Source organism: Condylostylus longicornis, unplaced genomic scaffold, assembly GCF_029603195.1.
Source record: "Condylostylus longicornis isolate FDR11 unplaced genomic scaffold, ASM2960319v2 ptg000030l, whole genome shotgun sequence".
Classification (NCBI taxonomy): domain Eukaryota; kingdom Metazoa; phylum Arthropoda; class Insecta; order Diptera; family Dolichopodidae; genus Condylostylus; species Condylostylus longicornis.
The window spans coordinates 4,716,005-4,738,668 of record NW_026577999.1 but is presented as its reverse complement, the minus strand read 5'-3'; the positions used below and the strand labels follow the sequence as shown (position 1 = coordinate 4,738,668).

Sequence of the window (22,664 nt, the reverse complement as noted above, 5' to 3'; positions counted from 1 at the left end):
ACATCAAAAATTTTAAATAAAAATTTTAAATAAAAAATTAATTTTAGATAACGGTAAATTTTAACGGCCATTTTGTTTTTTAAAAATTTAACTATAGTATGCCGCGATAGGAGAAGTAAGCCACTGCTTTTCTGTGTTGGCAAAATTTTGCAAATGCTTATGTACTGCAATAAGTAGTTAAAAATTGCATTTGTTTATTTGTTTTTTGTTTTTAAACCAAAGTTGAAGTTTTTAAAAAAAATATAAAATTAAATTTGAAAATAAAACTAATAAAAGAATTAAAATATAATCAAAATGGAAAAATTAAATCATATGTCAAAAACTTATCAATACCGTAAAGTTAAAAAACCAATGCTGGAACGTAAACGACGTGCTCGTATCAATAAATGCTTAGATGAATTAAAGGATTTAATGATTGAATCGTTGCAACAACAAGGTGACAATATTAATCGTTTAGAAAAAGTTGATATTCAAGAATTATTGAAAACATAAAAATTTTAAACTTAGCAGTTTGTTATTTAATTTATCTCCAACTTTTCTCTGTAAGTCAAGTTTCAAAATGTGCTACAAAAACTGAAACAGTACAAAATAATTTAATGTAAAGGTTTTTGTTTTAAATTTTATCGCAAAAAATGTAGAGGGTTCACATATATTACCAATCAAGGTCCTCATAATGATCGGTGAAGCGAACAGCTACCCGAATTGAATGAATTTGGTGAATTCTGTTACTTTTCAAATAATGATCGGCAAATCATTCATTCACACTTTGTTACTTCAAAACACCAAAAAAGATATTACCATAACGTGAAAATAGTTTAGAGATTTTCATAAACGCATTACTTCGAAACAATAATTGTAAACATATATATTTTCAATTATTTTATAAGGTCAAAAGAGTTGAAGAAAATTTAACTGCGCTTCTCATACTAATTATTAAATTTAGTAATGTTTATGAACAAACTAGATTAGCAACATTTATGAAAGATCATTTGTTTGTAATTTAAATTTGGTTGTCATTCGTTAAGCATACACACAGAATTTTCATTCGACAGCGAATTTAACAATCATAATACCAAAATCGTTAAAAAAATATAGCACGCTTCGCCGATCATCTGGATCAAAACGCAGACTTATAAATTTATTTTATTTTAATTTTTATTAAATATTGTTGAAAAATTAAATGAATCTGATCATTAATTTTATTTAATCCTTATCATTTCCATCTTGTTAAATTTCCCATTTTATTCTGAAGCTATATTCAAATCCATTAAAATTTGTACACAAAAATTTGATCCTTTATTTCCCACTAAAGTTGTAACTACTTTATATGAACCAACCAAATTGCGATCACTAAATTCAAATGTAATTGAACAAGTCAAGTTTGTAAAATCCAATATGACCTTAACAAATATATAAGTAATATATAATTTATTTTCTACATAAATATATTTATTAAACTTACGCCTTTCTCAGGAGGACACACTTTTAATTCTTCTTCAAAAGGTTTCACCGAGTTATGCCACACTTCATTTGGTTTAAGAAGAGATGCACATAAATCTGGACGGTAGACGGAAAAGACACACCGAACCCAAAATCCTTGTTTTTTTACATATGGTACAATTCTCAACTTACACAAAAAAATTCAAAATTTCTTTTTAAATTCAAATAATGTAAAAAATAAAATTTAATTATAATACCAATCTTTTTTTTACCTGAAACTTTTCACCGGGCGGAAAAACTTTTATAAACTTGACGACACCATGACCTATTATATCATTCTGTGTAAGAGAAAATGATAAATTTGACAAATCCATAAGTTTATCAACAAAAATATCCTCACGTCCGTCACATGGAGATATAACACGATCATCGAGTATATTTGTCACATATTTATAAGAGAAAATCTGAAAATAAACATTTGATTTTTTATTATTAAAGAGCAATAAATAATTTTTCTTTAACCCACCGCATCAAATATTGGGAAAGTGAATAAAAAAATTAATGTTAAATATAACAATTTAAAAAATCGAACATTAGTCATTACAAATTTAAAATTATGAGAAATACGAATTATTTATCGAAGATTTAAATTTAAATGACACAAACAATACGAAGTGCACTCGTAATATGTTTATTCCTTCTTTTAAACTTTTCTGTTTTGTTATCAATCGACAATTTCGTAAATGTAAAATAATGTCATAGCTTTTGTTTTATCATGACACTTTTGTTTTATTAACACAGTTTTGTTTGGTTATAAATTTTTGAATAGAACTTTTTTCCTAGTAATTAATTTCTAATAAAAAATTATGATTAGTTTGCAAGAAAGCACATTTAAATTTTTGTTGTACAATCTGAAATTTAAAAACAAAATACTGCATAAACATAAAAAAATTGTCCAACCATATGGAACTCTTTTACTCGGTTTTCTTTGCACGCAAGATCCGTTTTAATGAGAAGTTCACGTAATGATGTTGAAAAGTCCCAACGAAAAATGCTTCAAACTTAAAACTTTTATGTCAGTCTAGAAAAGACTATTTCGAATACGAAAGGTGAACGTTCTTTCCCAACAAACAGTTCTTCTATGGAACTATCCATAGAATAGAATTTGCAGCACACATACAAGAAGCACTTGATGACAGACAAAATTTATGTTCACGTGCGGAAGAAATATTATTAGAATCCACCAAATTAGAGAAAAATTAATGACCCTCAGAAGAAGCATGAGCAGCAATAGAACAAAGGAGACGTATAAAATAGCAAAAGCTTACCGAGAGCAGCGTGGAAAAGAATTAAAAAAATGGCCCGAAAAGACATGACTGAGCCCCTCAGCTGAAGAAACCGTGAATAAACAGACAGTCAAATATTAAACTATAGGAGATTTTTAGGTTTTAACATTATTGGGCTTAATCGTCAAGGTAGTATATTACGTGCAAGTAATTAATTTTTAATTATTCTTGTAAATTTCAGTTAAATATTCTGAATTAGATTTGAGTTTTCCTTTACTTAACTATAATTATTTTTTTTTTTTTGTGATTTATGAAAACTAGTAAACAGCTTAATGTAAAATTTAATTTTATTAAACTCGTAAAAAACTAAATAATTTTAATATGTACTCACTACAATCGTTTAAATGATTTTAGTGAGTACATATAAAAAATTGATAATTCTCGCATAATATCATTAACATTTTCTTAACAGCCGTATAAAAATTGTGCTTTTAATTTTGTTAGTTTTTTATAAAAAGAATACCGGGTTAATTTTAACATATAACAGTAACATGAAGCACCGTCCACTAAATATTGTACGAAGTATACGAGTATTGTATTAAATAATAGTAGAACATATCAACATAAAGATCAAAAATAAGATTAAATCTCTATTTATATATATATATATATATATATATATATATATATATGTGTGTATTTATTTATTTGTAAATTATCTTAATCAAATCTCCCCTTTTTAATTGATTCATATATATACAGGGTGTCCGGGACTCAATGGTATTCCCGAAGCAGGGTGATAGAATACATGTAGACGAACAAAAAACACCTAGTGACATTTTCCTTTTTGGGCCCTTGTTCTCGAGTTATGGGGCCTCAAAGTTGGAACATCCAAAAACCGGCTTATTTTCACATTTTTATTTATAACTCGGGAAATGTGACAGGTAAATCCAATCTTGTACACTCGTTTTAAAGCTAATGAAATACTCATTCTAACGGTTTACCAGCGGTTGCAAATACTTTTTTAGTTTCAGAGATATTTAAGTGCAAAGTCAAAATTTGTTAAAAATTTTTTTTTTAAATTTTCGTTTAACCGTCATTTACTCATAATTCCTCGTTATCAACCTATCATTTTTTTTACAGGAAGACGAGCCCTATATTCTGACCTTCATTTTGATATGACATAATGTGGGAAAAATTTTAGAAATAACATGTCTATCAGGCGAAAACTGAGGCCAAAACCTTAGAAAATTAACTAAAACAATGTATTTTTCAAACAAAAACAAATTTTTTTAATCTTTATTGCGCAGTATATGCATTATTAACATGCACTTTTTTTTTCAAAACGAAAGACATTTGCATTACCTTTTTTTCTCCACAAAATATTTCCAAAAGTTTCAGGAATATCGTGTCTACGGGGATCAAATTTATAAAAAAATTAGTTATAATCGATAAATTAGTTATAATCCAAGTAATGTTCACCCTCTGATCTTCTGCGTATATTGATATTATTCTAAAAATCCAATTGTTGATCTTCAGGTATAGTTAATGTAAAAAATTTTAATTTTCATATTACTTACAAGAACGTTTTTTTGTAAGTAAACTTCCTTTTTTTATATCCATATATCCTTATAATAATACTTTTACTAATACTTTTAATTGGTACTTTTAATATTCTTATTCACATGAAAGTAGAGTTAGTAAGTATTTTAGTATTCTTAATCAGAAAAAAAAATTAAATACTTTTTATCATAACTACATTGGACCCTATTGCTCCAACCACTTTTCGCTTTTATTTAAATCAACTTAAGTATCAAAAAAATTGCAAAATTTCTGTTGCATCAAGATTTAAAACACTAATGAACTTCACCTAAAAAAAAGTACTTTTAATTTTGATTCATATTATTTAAACTATTATTAAGGGTATGAAATAGAAAAATTTGTATAAATAGCATTTTAGTTAATTTTGATCACTTTAATTTGGCTTTCCTAATAAAAAACACTCTTGTAAATAATAAGAAAATTAAAATTTTCTATATTACCTACAGGTGAAGATTACTAATTACATTTTTCGAATAATAACAAAACACAAAGAAGGTTAAAGGGTGAATATTTCTTGGATTATAACTAATTTATCGATTATAACTAATTTTTTTATAAATTTGATCCCCGTAGACACGATATTCCTGAAACTTTTGGAAATATTTTGTGGAGAAAAAAAGGTAATGCAAATGTCTTTCGTTTTGAAAAAAAAAAGTGCATGTTAATAATGCATATACTGCGCAATAAAGATTAAAAAAATTTGTTTTTGTTTGAAAAATACGTTGTTTTAGTTAATTTTCTAAGGTTTTGGCCTCAGTTTTCGCCTGATAGACATGTTATTTCTAAAATTTTTCCCACATTATGTCATATCAAAATGAAGGTCAGAATATAGGGCTCGTCTTCCTGTAAAAAAAATGATAGGTTGATAACGAGGAATTATGAGTAAATGACGGTTAAACGAAAATTTAAAAAAAAAATTTTTAACAAATTTTGACTTTGCACTTAAATATCTCTGAAACTAAAAAAGTATTTGCAACCGCTGGTAAACCGTTAGAATGAGTATTTCATTAGCTTTAAAACGAGTGTACAAGATTGGATTTACCTGTCACATTTCCCGAGTTATAAATAAAAATGTGAAAATAAGCCGGTTTTTGGATGTTCCAACTTTGAGGCCCCATAACTCGAGAACAAGGGCCCAAAAAGGAAAATGTCACTAGGTGTTTTTTGTTCGTCTACATGTATTCTATCACCCTGCTTCGGGAATACCATTGAGTCCCGGACACCCTGTATACATAATAATATCATTAACAAAAATCATTTATTCACTCAAATAGACAACCAATATCAAAATTCAAAACTGTAATACCAAAAATAAAAATTTTTTTTTTCGTAATACTCGTATACGCATATAAACGTAACGTTATACTATACCATATGTCATAATTTTCGATTGTAAAAATCTCCAAAAATAAAAATAAATTAAATTAGCGGTATTGTGTATGTGTGTATGTAAACAATATTATAAAATTAATACATATATAAAATATTATAATAAAAATCTTCCAATAAAATATTTATATGCCTATACAATTAATAAAATATACAAGTATTAGCTTTTACCTATAGTATAACACTTTTAATTCTCTCTAATGACATACTTCTCTAATTCTGAGTTAAACTGAGCTATATATACGAAAAAAGAACACGATATATTTCAGAAATCCCTTCATAACCTTAGTTATCTATATATAGCATTTGTAAAATTTCAATGAATTCAAAGGAAAATATTATTATTTTATGGGATTACAATTTAATGCTCGAATACATCTTACGATACAATAAAATATTATACGCATACATCTATTTATAATAACAGGTAAATCAATATTATATAGGTAAACGTTTTTAACCCCCCCGAAATATTCATATTAAAACCAAAAAAATATAATAAACGTATTTTATGAATTAATAAAGGATAATAAAATTTTTAATATATATTCGAATATTATGTTTAAAAATTAAAGGTTAAAAATAGTTCGAAGGGTCATTCATCTAAGATAAGATAAAATCTAATTTTGAAAATCTACCTAGCTAAAATTTTGAATAGAAATAAGCATACATGTATGTACATACAATGTATATATTTAGATAATATACAAAAAAAATTTTTATTGCACCATATGTACATCTTTACATTATTTATCTTTTTGTCGAATAAAATGAATAATTCCAGTACCATGGTCATGAATGAAAAATTTCAATTGTAATCAGAAGAACACCTATAGTGTTTGGAAAATATTTTTCTCCTTCTATAAGAAGGATTGTAAGTGTAAGAGCACATTCGATTCGTAATATTGGAAGTGTTTAAGCAAATTATGGCTATACCAATCAAATTTCACTGCTCACTCTATGAACTAAAATAGTTTCTTTCGTACTTCATTACAATAAATATCACATTGCTTAGAAATCACTAAAAATTTTACTGTATACAATAATGTATCTTCATATATAAAAAATATAGATTAGCCACTTAACAAATATAAGCAAAAAGAAATTAATCCTTTCATTTTTGCGTATACCTACTGCTGAATGTAAGGACTTCATTTTTTTTATAAACAAAATAAAATTTTTTAAAACATTTCTTTTTACTTTAAATCCTTTCCGGTTTAATAAATTGACGCCACATTAAGTGTATGTAAAGTATTTACGAAAATATTAAAATTTCCATTTAAATCTTTTGGCAAAAAAAGGGCAAATTGTAGGGCAAATATTTGTAAAAAGCTATTGTAATTGAGAAAAATTAACTGAAGCTTTATAAGTGCATAATAATCGCGTTATTCTCAATTGTTATATTTACATTAATTCCCATTGAATTCACATACATCTCTGTAAATACCTAAGCAGGTGAGGAGACTATATAATTTAATAGTTATCATCATTGATTTACAGGATATATCCAGAAGCCGTCTATGAGAAAGCAATTTGTGATATAGGTACAGGTATCAAAGTCAATGGTACATATTATAGTAATGCTTTCGGTTATCATAGTAACCGTTATCATAGTAATGCTTTCGGTTTATGAGACAAAATACATGATAGTAAGAAGATCGAGGAAACCTTATACATCATGGAAAATTGAAATCGAAAATATTCCAGACGAAAGGGTAAAATCTTAAAAATATCTTAAGTGCTGGTTGAACGAAGATTGAGCAAGAAGCTGATCTATCAAACACAGAAATCTGCTATACAATAGGCAATTAAGCTTGGTTTTATGCTTGTAGAAATGTGGACATTAAAAATTAACATAAATAAATTTGAGGCTTTTAAAATGCAGCGAAGAATGCTGAAAATAACTTGTGTAGATCACATTGCAGGCGAAGCAGTTCTCAGATGAGTGAATACGAATGGAGAACTATTTCAGAGTACAAAACGCAGAAAATTGTTTTAATTTGCCTATTTAATACGCGGCCCTAAATATTTTCTATTCCAACTAATCATTTAAGGAAAGATCAAAGGCAGGAGAGGTCTTCGGCACAACCGTAATATTCGTTTATGTGGAGATGGATCGAAACATATATGAATATCTGGTTGCTGCAAGCTGTTAAGATTCATGCATATAACTGCTGACGTCCGGAAATGGACATGCAGAAGAAGAATAGTTTAGAAAACCAAGGTTTAGGCTTTTGTCTAGTTATACAAGTAATTACGCGCAACGAAAACCTTGATTAAATTTCCTATATGAAGTTGAAAAGGATGTATCTGGAATTTTTTGTTTTGGTTACGTTGTGCGATCTAAAATTACAAATTTATTCTAAAATTGAAAATACAGTTGTAATGAATCATAGCTGGGTACATGGGTATTCTATTATTTTAAAGCAAAATTATTATTTAATATTAAATTATTTACAGAAAAATTTTCCAGGAAAACCGGTTCATACTTTTTGCCCTTACGATAGAGCAAGCAGAATTTTGCTTAATTATTTTTTATATTAAGCAGTCTAAAAGGTAGAAGAAGAACCGCTTCTCTTCGTCACAACAGCCTCTACAGAAATAGTTTCCGCGCCGGTGCATTTTCCACTTATGGCAATAATATTTTAAAGTTTATCCTAACGTTATGTTAATATTATCCTTACGATAAGTTACTGTTGTAACTTATAGAATTTACAATATTCATCAATATAAAATTTTTGATTTTTATGATATAAAATTGATTATAAGTAATCAATCATTAATTAAATTTCAATGACAGCTGATAAAAAAAAAAAAACAGATTCTTACCTCTTTGATTTTTGGCGTACACATGTTTCTATTGTTGAAACAGGAACCAAATCAATATCCTTACATAATACGTATATGTCTTATATAATAAATAAGATTAAAAATTGTGATTGAACATGATAAAATCCTTTTCTTTTTTTATTTATAGTTCAATATATCCTTTATCGTCCCTTTGCTATCTTTGTAACTAAAACAGATAATATGGGGTTAGCGGGCGGTTTAATAAATACAATTAAATTTTTGTAAAATCATTGCAATTCAATTGCCTTTCATATAGTTTAACTTTTAAATTTTATAACAAGTTGATTGAAAAGTTTTTACACTAAAATATTGTCTAACAAAAAAATATCAATCAATTTTAATTAAAATTTTCATTGTACTTGTTTGATTATCATCTGAAAGTACATAGGTACATAACATTTAATTTAAAACAAGTGTTTAAAACCGTATTTTAAATTAATTCCATTGGCATGTTGTAATTCCATTGGTATTTAACTATTTTATAAAATCAAAAAAAAACAAAAATATAGTTTCGTACCATTTAGTTGCTTATTACATCTGTGCGCGACAAACAATATTATACAATTAGATTTCGTAATATGGTGTAAAATTAATTAAATTGTATTGTATTTTTATGTATACCAAAATTCTATTACAAATTATAACAAGAACATCCTGCCCCATTATAGACATACAATTTATTGACATCAATTTTTCGTAGAGAAATCATTCAGAAATCCTTCTGGAATTCAGTATAAATTTAAATTTATTGTAAAATATTTCAATATTCTTAATGAATTTTAAAGTATTCCAATAATATCGATGCAAAAATAAAATCAAGACATACAGTCTTTGTATGTATATCAAATCTAAAATTACTGAAATTTTTTCAAAAAAAAATCCCTCAAATTTTTTCTTTATAAAAAAAATTGTTTATAATTAAATATCTTTGTGTACAATCGTAAATTATTATTTATTACAATTTAGTATTTAAAAGTCTGAAAAATAAAATTTTAAATTTAAATTTTTTGCAAATTTTTTTTTTTGAATATCACTTAATCATATTGTCCAATAATTTATGAATATCAACAAAACTATTATTACCCTATTCAATGAAGCATATCAATATGCATATGTATGTATGTATATTAAAAATATTATTCGATTATTAGAATATATCGCCTGCTGTTATACAAGATTTTTCTTATGTCCTTGGAGGAAAATTTTTAAAATTGAATATTTGACGGAAAAAAAAAAATAATCAAATATTTTATACTTTATTGGTAAAATATTTTATATATATGTATTTTTGTAAAATATTTAGAAAAAAGGATAATTTTTAGCAACAGTGGGACTTTGATATTAAAATTGTCAAATATATTGATAAATAATAAAAATTTGATTTATAAAATAAAAAAATGTTGGTGCTTTAAATTAAGATATCTTATAGATTGCACCCCTAACCATGTGCGACCCGTGTCTTGATTAGAGCAACTTTTCTAGCCCTACATTTTTAATGAATCCGAGCAATTTTCCTGGGGAAATAATTTACATTCATTGAGAAGGTACATTGCGTTCTCCACCCCTTCTCCACTCATTCTACACCGGATCTACAATGTCCGTCAGTTCCCATGTGCAATTTACTTTGGTGTTTTTTAAGCCTGCAGTGTCCCATCAGAGAACCCGTGATTTCTCACATGATTAACAAATTATTGCAAATTTTCAACTTGAATAACAAAAAATCTTTCAAAATATTTGTGTTTTTTATAATAATTCTAATAACTCTAATAATTCTAATAACAAATTATGAACGAAAATAGAAATAACAAAAGTATATTAAAAATATTTTTATATGCCTATATAAGCCACTTTATATATGCAAAAATAATTTGCCAAATTTCTTTGTGTTTTGTTTTTTTTTTTTTTCAAAAATTATTACAATAATTTATAACCTCAAAATAAAATATTTAATTAAAATATAAAATGAAAAATTGTTAAAATATTTTTGATAATAAATTATTTTTATATAATATGCATTTGAAAATAATAAAAATTTGAATAATTATTGTGGTAAGGATGCACACACATGTGTATAACACAAAATATGTAAAACACAGTAGGTATTAATTTTTGTGTTATATGTCCTTACAATATGTACATAAAATATCCTTTAAATTGTAGAATGAATTTGTTCATTGATGAGTGAAAAAATAAATGGCACGTGACAAATCTTTTTTTTTTTTTTTTTTGTTAATGTTAAAAAAATTTAACAAAATAGCTATTGTCCTTTTTTCTTTTCTTTATATTTACTCGTAACATGTACCTATTGTTTCAAATGTGTATTTACATATATAGGTACAACTATATATATTGCCCATTTAACAATAGATGACCTTTGTTTTCCAATATAAATAAATAGTTGCTCTTAAAAAAATGGATAATAATTCCAAAATAAATATATTTTTGGTGTGCATACGAGTACAATGTTCAACTTAAAAATAATTTATTAAAATATAGAATTTTACTGATATCATTAATATTAACTAATTTTTATAGCCAGCATTGAGTAATACAAATTTATATGTATTTATTTTGAAAAACAAATATCTGACATATGTATGTATGTATACATAAATGGTGTATACATATGTCATATATTTGCATAATAAATTAATGTCCTTCAAAGAAAGGAAAAAAGATTCTTGTAGATTCGTCCCTTACTAATAAAAATTGAACAATATTGTGATTTTTTTTTGAAATTTACTTCACTTACATTATAAAATTTTTGGAGTATTTTTAAATAAATATTGGCCATCGCTTTCCCATATAGTTTGAAATTCAACATATTACGTATAAAAAACCTGCAAACAAAACAAAAAATCTGAGTATATAATTCTTTGATTTTTCTTTCTTGAGATCTTTCCGTTGTAGTAAATGAAAATCTGCCATCGGTGACTATACTTTCCCGCACTACTCATGGGAACAAGATGGAGAACGTAAACAACAACAACAACAGTAACAACAAAAACAACAACTGTGACAAATACAACAACTGCAACTACAACAACAATAACAACAGTGACAATTACAATAACAACAACAATACTAATGACAACATTAATACAAACAGAGTTAGTGCTCAAGGGTCTGCGGAACCAGAGCTTCTCTCGACTGACACAGAGGAGGAACTCCTCACGCCAGTAGAGGTAAAGGCAGCACCTCCGATGGAGACGGATAATCAGGATCCTCTTGGACCTATTATCCAGCAAACTGAGGAGGACCTGAAAAGGTTGGACATCAGGAGAAAAAAACAATATTTCTCTGGTGCATCCAAGCGGCGTATCGCAGCTTATATCAGTGATGGCATGTCCCCAGAGGAAGCTCGCAGATATAATAAGAAAGGCTAGAAAAGTTGAGGGCCTGCGGATCGGGTGTTGTGGCCGACCATCCCCAGAAGAGGGAAAGGTCAGAAAGCAACACCCCTGATGCAGGGCCCTCAAAAAAGGGGTCGATGAAGGGCAATGTTGAGGGAAAGGTCCCTGGGAACATTCCTCAACAAAACCCGAAAATGACTTCTTATCCGGATGCAGTAGCACAGGTCAAGGTGGCCATCACTCATAAACTGCATCCAGAGGAAAGGCTATCCGAAGTCCAGATGGAGAAAATCAAAGTAGCTACATGGATGAAATGGATAAAGTTGTGAATTCTCATCCACAATTCCCTGCAGCTTTGCAAAGGGATGAATGGATATCCGCAACATGCAACAGTCAAAACACCAGGGAGTGTTACGGTTGCAACGGTACTGGATGGCGACGACATGCCCAAACAGCATGTCTGCGTCACCTACGTGCCAAAGGACGAGACAACCATCAGTCTCTCCGGGGACAAATTTCTAAGTAAGATAGGGAAGCAAAATCCCGTCCTTTTCCTTATTCCCACGGAACGGGGGCTGCTCCATTACCTCTTCCGTGAATGATTCCAGATTGGAAGATCTACGGAAAGCGGAGTTCCGACTTTTCCTGAACTTCTTCCGTGTTACCGTTTGGGTTAAAGGAAGAAAATCCTCTCAAGGTGCTGGTGGCAGGGCAGGACAAAATAAAAACCCAACGCCCACCGCGACAACGACGAGTACTTCAAGCCAACCAAAAGAGTCATTGGAAAGTCTGAAGTCGCTCCGAAAACGGCGGATACGGAAGGACCGTATCCTAGTGTTGCACCTAGAACGGCAACAGAGGCTGTGGCAGGGCAGGCGCCCACCAAGATACGTAAAAAGGCGGTAATGGGAAGCAAGGCTCATGTAAAGCCTTTGTCTAAAGTGCCAAAGCCCATAGACAAGAGCCGGAGGAAATGATATGGCTGTGAGGTGCATCCAAATAAATCTACAGCATGCTAGGGCATCTATTGATGTTCTAGCTCATAAATTTATGAAGGATCACCTCGATATCGCCCTTATCCAAGAGCCTTACATAGTGAAGGATCAGGTTAGGGGCCTAACAGATGAGCTTTTGTATGATAATACAATTGGGGGCAGGCTTTGGACTTGCATTTTGTTCAGTAAAAGGCTAACGTATTTTCCCATTCAAGATTACTGTTCTAAGGATCAGGTAGCTGCGTTGGTGAAAGTGAAGTCTTCCGGGGGTTGGACAGAATTCATTGTGTGCTCATCCTACCTCCCGAGAGACTGTGCCCACCCAGACGAACAACTGAAGAATCTGGTGGACTTTTGTGGAAGGAGGAACTTCCAACTAATAATAGGTAGTGATGCCAATGCCCACCACACCGTCTGGGGAAGCAGTAATATAAATAAAAGAGGTGAGTGCCTACTTGAATTTATATATAGCAATAAATTAATGGTTATGAATGAGGGCAATAGGCCGACATTCATAAATGCAATTAGGGAAGAGGTCCTTGACATCACCCTTTGCACTGAGTTTAGCGGCAGTAGGGTTAGTGGATGGCATGTTCCAAATGAGACATCCATGTCCGACCCCAGGCAGATTCCAATCTACAGATTGGAGTCAATTCGAAACACTCCTCATGGATAGGATTGGATCCATTCCTGCTTCTGACAGAACGGTGATGGATATCGAACTGACCAGCGAGGCTCTGACGGCGGCTATTACTAGTGTCTACCATGGAAGCTGCCACGCTAAGCCGAGGGGGAGTAATAGGAGGTGACCGTAGTGAAGAGAATTTCGTGAAGGGCGTTCTGCAAGGGCATTGATGAACTCTCCAGCAGTGCGCGCCTTCTTCTTCGGAATCACTCAAATGCGGTCATTGAACCGAAGGTATCCTGGCCCAGGAGGGATGACTGGCAACGATCCCGTCTGGTCTTCACAATGGCCGGGATCAGATGGGCTGTTTTCTCTTTCAGGCCCTTCAAATCTCCAGAAGACGACGGGATATATCCCGCATTTTTCAGAGGGGTTTCCAACATATCGCCAGAGCACTGTTGGAAATTTTTCATGCCCGCTATGCGTGGGGTTACATCCCTCAGGCAGGGAGGGTGGCCAAAGTGACGTATATTAGGAAGGCGGGCAAGCGACCAAGCAACCACCCAAAGTCTTTCCGTCCAATCAGCCTTACTCCTTTTCTATTGAAAGCAATGGAAAAAGTGATAGATTTATACGGGACGATGCACTGCGAAGCATTGCCTTGCATGAATCTCAGTACGCCTATCAGTCGGGAAGGTCTACTGTACTCGCTCTGCAGAGTCTGGTGGGGCTCCTTGAAAACTCACTGGAAGTGCGGGAGGTGGCAGTTGGCTGCTTCCTTGATACAGACGGAGCTTTTGACAACACCCCATATTATGTCATCTGTGAGTCGTTGCACAAACGAGGTATTGATGCGACGACTAGCAGATGGGTTAATCGGATGCTACAGGATAGGATTATTAAGTCCACCATAGCTGACGATATACTCTTCATCTCCGCTGCAATAGGATGTCCGCAGGCGGGGTTCGTTCACCTCTCCTGTGGTCCATTGTAGTGGATGATCTAATCGCTGCTCTCAGTGGCTCTGGATACGCCGACGATGTGGCCTTCGTCGTACGGGGAAAATTTGAGAGCACTATTTCTGATCTTCTACAGCAAAATTTACGTGTTGTGCAGAGGAGGTGCGAATGCGTTGGGTTAAATATAAATCCAAGCAAAAGCACTTTGGTCGCCTTCACCAGACGCAGAAGCAGGGACAGATTAACGAGCCCAAATCTGTTTGGTAAACGTATTAGTTACTCTAGGGAAGTGAAGTATCTGGGAGTAACTCTGGATAATCGTCTCTCCTAGAATGTCCATATAGATAGAGTTATCGAGAGGGTTATGGCGGCCTTGTTGACGTGTAGGAGCTTCATCGGGAGGACCTGGGGAATCAGTCCCAGGATAGCACTGTGGCCCTTGCTAGGCCCATCGTCACCTATGCGATTGTATGGTGCCGTAAGGCTCAGCAGGCGGATGTGCGAGCCAAACTGGGAAAGCTACAGAGGCTCGTCTGCCTGGGAGCGACCGGGGCAATGCGGATGGCTCTTACCGCTGCATTGGAGGTGATGTACGGGTTGCCGCCACTGCACCTCCATATATTGAAGAAAGCTCGGCTTTTAGCCGCAGGACTCACAGAGACTTCATTGAGAGCGATCAGATTCCAGGAATAACCATGTCGGATGACTGTCTGCCGCGGTACAACTTCGACCACAAGTACAGGGTTCTGTTTCCCAATCGAAGGACGTGGGATCGGGGTGGCCCGGTACTTGAGTCGGGTTCGAGCGTGTGGTATGCGGACGGGTCCAACGGAGCCGAGTGTAAGTTCGGGTGTATACGGTGTCCGCCCGGACACGCGTGTATATGCAACCCTTGACTCGTATTGCACAGTGTTCCAGGCCAATATACATGCCATAGAGATCTGTCTGAGAATCAATTTAGAAAGAGGGTATATAAACCGCACCATCAATGTGTTCTCGGCCATCAGGGCTGCACTGTTGGCGCTTCGTTCAGCTCAGGTAACAACCAAGCTGGTCTGGGGCTGCCTTGCTGTACTTATGGAATTGGCGTCGGAGAACAGATTCACACTCATTTGGGTGCCGGGCCATTGCCGATGAGCTGGCGCGGAGGGGATCTGGGCTTGACTTTGTGCAGCCGCTGCCTTTCTGCGGTCTCCCCTCTTCCGCTGTGGGGGCAGGCTTGCCTACCTGCTCGCGGCAGAATGCGGCCGTCACTGGCGGGACACGAAATGGTGCCGTTATGCGAAGGTGTTTCTTTCGGCGTGCTCCAGCGGGTTCACCGCAGAGTTGCTGGGGATAAACAGAGCCGGATTCGCACTATTGCGAATTTCTTCACGGGGCACTGCCTAGTGAAGTACCACCTGCGTAGGCTGGGGAAGTCGGGCTCCCCCCTGTGCAGATTTTGTGAGGGTGGCGATAAAACAGCCGTGCACATTCTCTGCGACTGTCCGGCACTGGCTGTTCGGCGCCGCAATTGTCTTGGACTTGGTCCCTAAGTGTTCGGGAACTGTTGTCCAACTCCCTTAGGGATATCTCCGGGTTTGTGATTGGGATGGGGATATTATAGGCGGGAGCATGGGGGGGCTACAATAAGTCAAGAATGGCTGCGGTGGCTTGCAGGGTTACTCTTGTCCCACTCGGTTCCCTTAAAATCTACAATTTTAAAATCTACAAGTGAAAATGTAAAGGAAAATAGCTGATTAATGGGAATTTTTTGGCTGGTTTATAAGAATCAGAGAACATGGAAATGCAGAAGTATCTCAATGATTCTATTACTTAATTTGAATACAAATTAAATGACTAGTTCAGTTAAATCTAATTCTCACCAATTAAATCCTCAACTCTTTATAACAATAACATTTTGTAAGTCGACTGCAGTTCTGACATTTCTCGATTGTCAGAAGAGCCTTTTAAAAATTTATACTTAAATTAAGCCTCATTTCACTCAGACCTCATTTCAAAAGTTACAAATTTTACACAATATAAAAACCTATGTCTGTCTATTGTCTGTCAAGAACGTCCTTTGTTTTACAAGAAAAAGCATATAAGCCTGTTTGTATCACAATTCATAAAGAAAACTGGACAATAGACACACATTATATATAAAAAATATCATCGCAAACAAGCTGGTGAAATCAAAAATTTTAAAATTATAATTAATTTGAATTCAATATGATGAAAATTTACTCAATTATAAGAGCATAATATATTAATCTTCCAAAAATTATTTCCATCAAATTCATTCAAAGCCTACATATAAGAACACACAAATAAGTGTTAAGGGCAACATTAGAATTATAAAAATCTCATTTTTCATTCTCAATTTGTTTTTTTTTTTTATTTATTAAAATTTCTTCTACTCTCTCTATTATTTAAATTATCAACAAACAAATACTTTTTCATATCCTTTAAATAAAGTTAATTTCTTAATCCTTTTTTAAAAAAAAAATAAATAGAAAAAAAAACCTATGCTAAAACGACCTTCTGTGACAAAATTTGACACCGAATCAACCCATTAAATTATGAATTCTTTTTTATCAAAGTCAATAATAAAAAAAAAAACAACTCTTTCCCCTATATCCGCACAAATAACCAACCATCTTTAAATTTTTAAAATAATTCTAAAAATATAGAAACATACTTTTTAAATCCGATTGAATAATAAAATTGAAAATAAATAAAAGGACTTCATGTATTGTGAATGATTATATAATTTGCATTAATAAATGCCATATGGCTGAAAAATTAAAAGAAAAAAATATTTTTTCGAAAAGTGTGAAAATCTACCGAAAATTAATTAAATCGATTTAAAAATCAGTTTTCAATAAAAGAAAAGAAAAATTTAAATTAAATTAAAAAATCATATTTTATATTTTAAAGAATTTTATACGAAAATTTTCATATTTTAATAAGATTTTTCCAATTGGGTTGAATTTTTACATCCCTTTACATAACCTTTTATATTAGTAATATATACTGAAATATTTTCAATGGAATGTTACTGAAATAACAGCCAGTAAAACCTCAACTAAAGAATTTCAAGTAGCTCGTTATCAAAAATAAGAGTAAATAAAATGCCGACTGAGTAATTGCAAGGTGCTCGATTTCACCAGAGTCCCGAGGAAGTATTGTAGCGATGTGCTTAATAGCATTCCATTTTTATCCAATTTATACAATCAACCATCTACCTATGGATTAGCATATAAAGAAAAATATAATGTTTGATAACCAACCAATCAACCAAAATATAACCAACCACAACTTCAATTTTCTAGTATAATGAAAGTGTTGCACAAGATCATGTAAATCTTCCTTTAAACACGTGACCTTAATAAAGGTTCACTTTATTCCCTGAAAGCTACGTCAGATAGTTTCTGTAGCAAGCAGTACTCAAATATTAAATTTTATGAGAGTTCATCCTGTAGAAAGATCCCGGTTCCAGAGCGCTGTTCAATTAATTCAATATTACTCTAAAGTTTCAAATCCGTCTTTAATTCTCGATAATTTTATTAATCGTAATTTTATAGTAACATTTTTTATGGTAAAAAGCCTAAAAAAACTGTATGATACCATTTCTCACTATAGAATATTTTTATATTTAAGAAATGTATAAGAGCAAACAGATGCACCGAGCTAGAGCAAACCAGCTAGTCAACGGGCACTGTCTGATTGTCGAACACGCCATTAGAATGGGGCCCATCGAGCACCTATGCTGATGATATGGTGGATCATGTTCTGTACTTGAGTCCGGCTTTGGCACGGGGGAGACGGAGGTTTCTTTGCTCGCATTTCTTTATGCGGATTATGGATCTGGGGAATGTAAATGCCGGGCATTTAAACCGATTAGTAAAGGACTCAGCCTGATTCACAAAGTAGGCCTGTCTGGCGTAAGTATATCTTCTGAATGCTTGCAATCAATAGCTGTGAAAGTTTTTAATATAGGATAATAATTTCTTACAATGGAATGCTATAAACTCCTTTAATTTATATTTTATTTACAAAAAAATCTGAATTAAACTCAAAAATTCATTCATTCATCTTGAAATTGTTCAATTGCATTTTTATTACTCAAAATTGTTCTTATCTTCCCGCTTTAATTAACAAAACACAATTTTTTTTTTTTGATTAATAAAAATTGTATTGAATTCTTCCTCTTCAGCTGACATTAGGAAAACCGCAAATTAATATTAAAATGTTATACACAAATTTCTACTGATGTCAACGCATACACCCAAACTCTGGACGAGTTCTTTTTTGCTAAAAATATTCTCAAATTTCTCAAAATATTATGACAAAATTTTATCAATGAAATTCCATCAATCCGTTCATTAATTTTTGTTTTTTGTTTCACTTTATAATTTTCATATTAACCAAACGACTAACCGTAGTTTTCAATTTCATTCAATTTACTGATCTCATTTTATTTTTCTTATTTTTTAAAAATTAACACGTTTTTATAATATTTTTCCCTCTCACTTATTTCGAAATATGATGAAAATTTTTTCACATGTCTTTCTTACCAATTAATTTAAAAATTGACTCTTATAAATTTTTTTGACCAAAGGAAGTTCTTATAAGTATATGGTGCGATATAATTTGCATATATGTAGTACTACAAAAACCCTAACTTTATTGATCTAAAGAAAAGATGATCAAACGAAAACCACGTGTATTGGATGTATTTACTAAACATTCATTGTGTATATGTGCGTATATGGAACCGAAACCAATAAACTTTTGCTATTCATTTTTCTTTTATTGGAAGTTTTTCTCCTAAAATCTTTTTATATAGTAAATTTGACCCCTTCAAAATAAACAAAAATAACAGAAATTTTACCAACAATATTAAGTTTAACAAGTTTTATGTGGTTTAATTTGTGGAATATAATTATAATCTAAGTAATGTAGGTTCAATTGATCCCAGGTAGCAAAAAAAATTTATTTTTCATTTTTTCCAATTCGACATCGTCCATTTTATAAGAGTACTTTATTATATTTTTAAGAGAATGAATTTTATTTAATTAAAAGATTCAAAATTCTACTCTTATTTACATTAAATAACACCGAGCTATACTTTTAATTGATAATATACATTTTTCGGTCGTAAAAATATTATTGAAACATTGATGAACTTGTTTTGTGTAATTGATACAAAAAGAACAACATCAAAGCTATAGCTGCAAACTGCCACTGGCAAAATTAAATATACTTTACAAAACCATAACTATCCTAATCCAGTTCTATGTCAACTCGATAAGCAGAAAACGTAAAATAAAATTAAATTATTTTAGTATTGCTTATTATTTTTCATTTGAATTTATTTAGAGATTTCGAAGAAAATATTAAGAACAGGTTAAAACAGGTGTCGAAGAATCATTTACGAAATATTTTGAACCCAACAAATATATACCTGTTCATCTAACCTAACCTTACAAAAATTGAATTAAGACTGCAATAAAGAAGAAGAAATTGTGAAAACGGCGAAATTACCAGAATTCTGGAAATCATCCGAAACAGTTGCTAAAAGTCCAAAAATTACCCGAAAATACCCGATTCAACACAAAATTGTCTAAGTTTTTATTATTATTGTTCCAAAAACATTCATACAGGCTTTAATGCTCACACATTCATTAAACATTATTATATTAATCTAGTATTAAAAATAAAAATGCTACCTGGGAATTTATCAAAAAAAAAAAATTGTAACATTATGATAAAACTTATATGCAAAATCAAAAAAAAATTTTTAAAAGAATTTTATTTGTAAAAAAAGGAAGACTAATCATAATAAAAATGACCAAAAATGAGCAAAACAAATATAGAGAAAAAAATGCATTCGTATGAACGTTTGTAATACAAAAACATACCAAAAAGGACAAGTAACCAAAGGCGATTACAACAACAACCAAATCAGACAAAAAAAAAATTTACTTTTCATTTTTGTCATCTCCTTAACATTATCCTGGGAATAACAAAACACTTGCATACAATAATATCCAAAATAAAGCAACAAATAAAAAGAAAAAATTGGCATTCCATAAATGTAATCTCAAACTCGGGATATCTTCGTCATCATCATTATCAAAGTACAATGTGTACAATAAGAAACAAAAATAAAAAAAAAAACTTTGTAATATTCAAGTATTCCAAAAGAACAAGAAGCACAAAAATTGAATCCTGACTTAAGGAATTTTTCAAGTAAATACAAAATGAAAAAAATTAGGATAAAAAAACGACAGCTGCATTTAATTCACATTTTTTTTTTGTCTTTAAATTTATTATTTTTTTATTTTCTTCTGTTCCTTAAAGGTTGCTAAAGATATTAAGAGCTAAATTAACAAAATAAAAATAAAAAAAAGCAACAATAATAAGAAGAAAACTAAAAAAAAAAAGGCCATGTGTCTTAGACTTGTGGGAAACTCACTTCATCCAAGTTTCCCACGAGCCAAGAATCTCATATTATATTGACGCTTATAAAAGGTTCAAATATCAAATAAAAAGAAAATAATTTATAGAAAAAAAAAGGTATACGCTTTATGGAAATGTATATATTGTATACCCTTATATAATATTGTGAATAAGGACAATAATATAAAAATAATGAAAAGGAATAAGGATAGAATATTATACATGTGCGTTTGTGTATGTATGCATGTTTTATTAAATACTCGAATCATATATATACGTGTACTTTATGTTTACAATTTATAATAAGGTAACATATTGTTCAAAAAAAAAAAAAAATAGAATAATATGCAATGGGTATAAGGTTTTGGTTTGTATATTAATTCGGATCAGTTTTAAAGTATGCGCTCATATACATAGCATTTATTTCATGCTGAGTTTTTCAATTCTTTTAATTGTTGGTAGTTATACTATCATCAGTTGTATGTAAAATTAACAAAAGAAATTAACTTACTTTTGTTTTTATTATAATATTACGAATTTAGTCCTTTATCATAACGTTTTCGCTATAATGTATACATACATACATACTAGATTATAATGGCACAATTTTTGGATTATGAAAATTAAAGCAGATTATTCGATTTTAATAAAAAAATTTTGTAGAAAATTAAAGCTTTTATAATTAATGTAAAATTTTTTCAAGAATTTTCACAGAATTTTGTAATCTCCCCCCCCCCCCCCCCCATAATTGGTTTAGTATACATACATATAAAAAATCACTGTTTGAACAATGCACACATGAATACGAATGTAAATAATGCAAACCAAAAAAAACAAGTGCAGGAGCTAAAAATTTATAACGCAATATTACAATCGCCAAAATATGATGATTTTAATTTAATAGTCTTGCCTTACGTAATATAAACAATAAGTTCTAAGCTGCAACAAAAAATTTTGTTCGTCCCATTGTGCAATTTGACTCTGCATCTGTCTTATACAATTCTTAAAAAGGATTTTATATTAGATCTTTATCATGAAATTATAATCTTATAAGTATATTTGAGCTGAATTTGAGCTTTAGCTTTGTGTATTAAGTAATTTTTCTTAAAATTTCATCATATACCTGTTCATATGTGGCTACTAAATTTGTCAGAATATTTTTATTTGAAAATACTGGATAATTAGAAGCCTACTATAGTACGTTCTCAGGATTAATAACTAATATAGACCAAATATTCTTACAACTCATGACTAAATTTACAATAATTAAATTCAAACTGAATTATCGAATTAAACTAATAATGCTCATCTTAATTGTATAAGCCGGAAAAAGAGGACTTAAATTTTATTTTTATGAAAACGTATATTTAATATTTAATTCAACATTTTTTTTTATTTGTCAATAAATGTTATTACTAATTTCATTTACACCTTTTTTCCTTCACATTACCTTTTAATATTTCATAGTTCACTTAAACAGCATATACTGCAAAAAAAAAAAAACAAATACAGAAGCTAATAAAGTAAAAACTAAAGCAAAAAATATCAAAACTTCCATCACCTATCACAAAATATCCTTTAAACTTGTATTAAATAACAATGCTTTAATATATTATGGTATTTCCATTTCATGCACTACATGCACTCATGTTCTACAAATATTTTATTACATACCTAAATACATACGTTATATACATACAGACATAACAAAAAGGACA

At 30.9% G+C, this 22,664-nt stretch overlaps 1 protein-coding gene across 1 annotated transcript; it reads right to left on the bottom strand.

Annotated features, from left to right (window-relative positions):
* Positions 1 to 1,241: 1,241 nt before the first annotated feature.
* Positions 1,242 to 8,570, bottom strand: LOC129608117 (uncharacterized). Its single transcript, XM_055519442.1, has 4 exons — positions 8,547 to 8,570; positions 1,713 to 1,904; positions 1,463 to 1,627; positions 1,242 to 1,400 (listed from the first exon to the last, which is right to left on the bottom strand). Exons 1-4 carry the CDS (start codon positions 8,568 to 8,570, stop codon positions 1,242 to 1,244), a joined length of 540 nt encoding a protein of 179 aa, XP_055375417.1.
* Positions 8,571 to 22,664: the final 14,094 nt, after the last annotated feature.

What these genes read in the sequence shown, in the direction of transcription:
- LOC129608117 (XM_055519442.1), bottom strand. Translation starts at nt 8,570, where the DNA reads ATGTGTACGCCAAAAATCAAAGAG. An exon ending in CGCCCGGTGAAAAGTTTCAG is followed by an intron (nt 1,628 to 1,712) that starts GTAAAAAAAAGA and finishes TTTTTGTGTAAG; the next exon opens with TTGAGAATTGTACCATATGT. An exon ending in TGTGTCCTCCTGAGAAAGGC is followed by an intron (nt 1,401 to 1,462) that starts GTAAGTTTAATA and finishes ATATTTGTTAAG; the next exon opens with GTCATATTGGATTTTACAAA.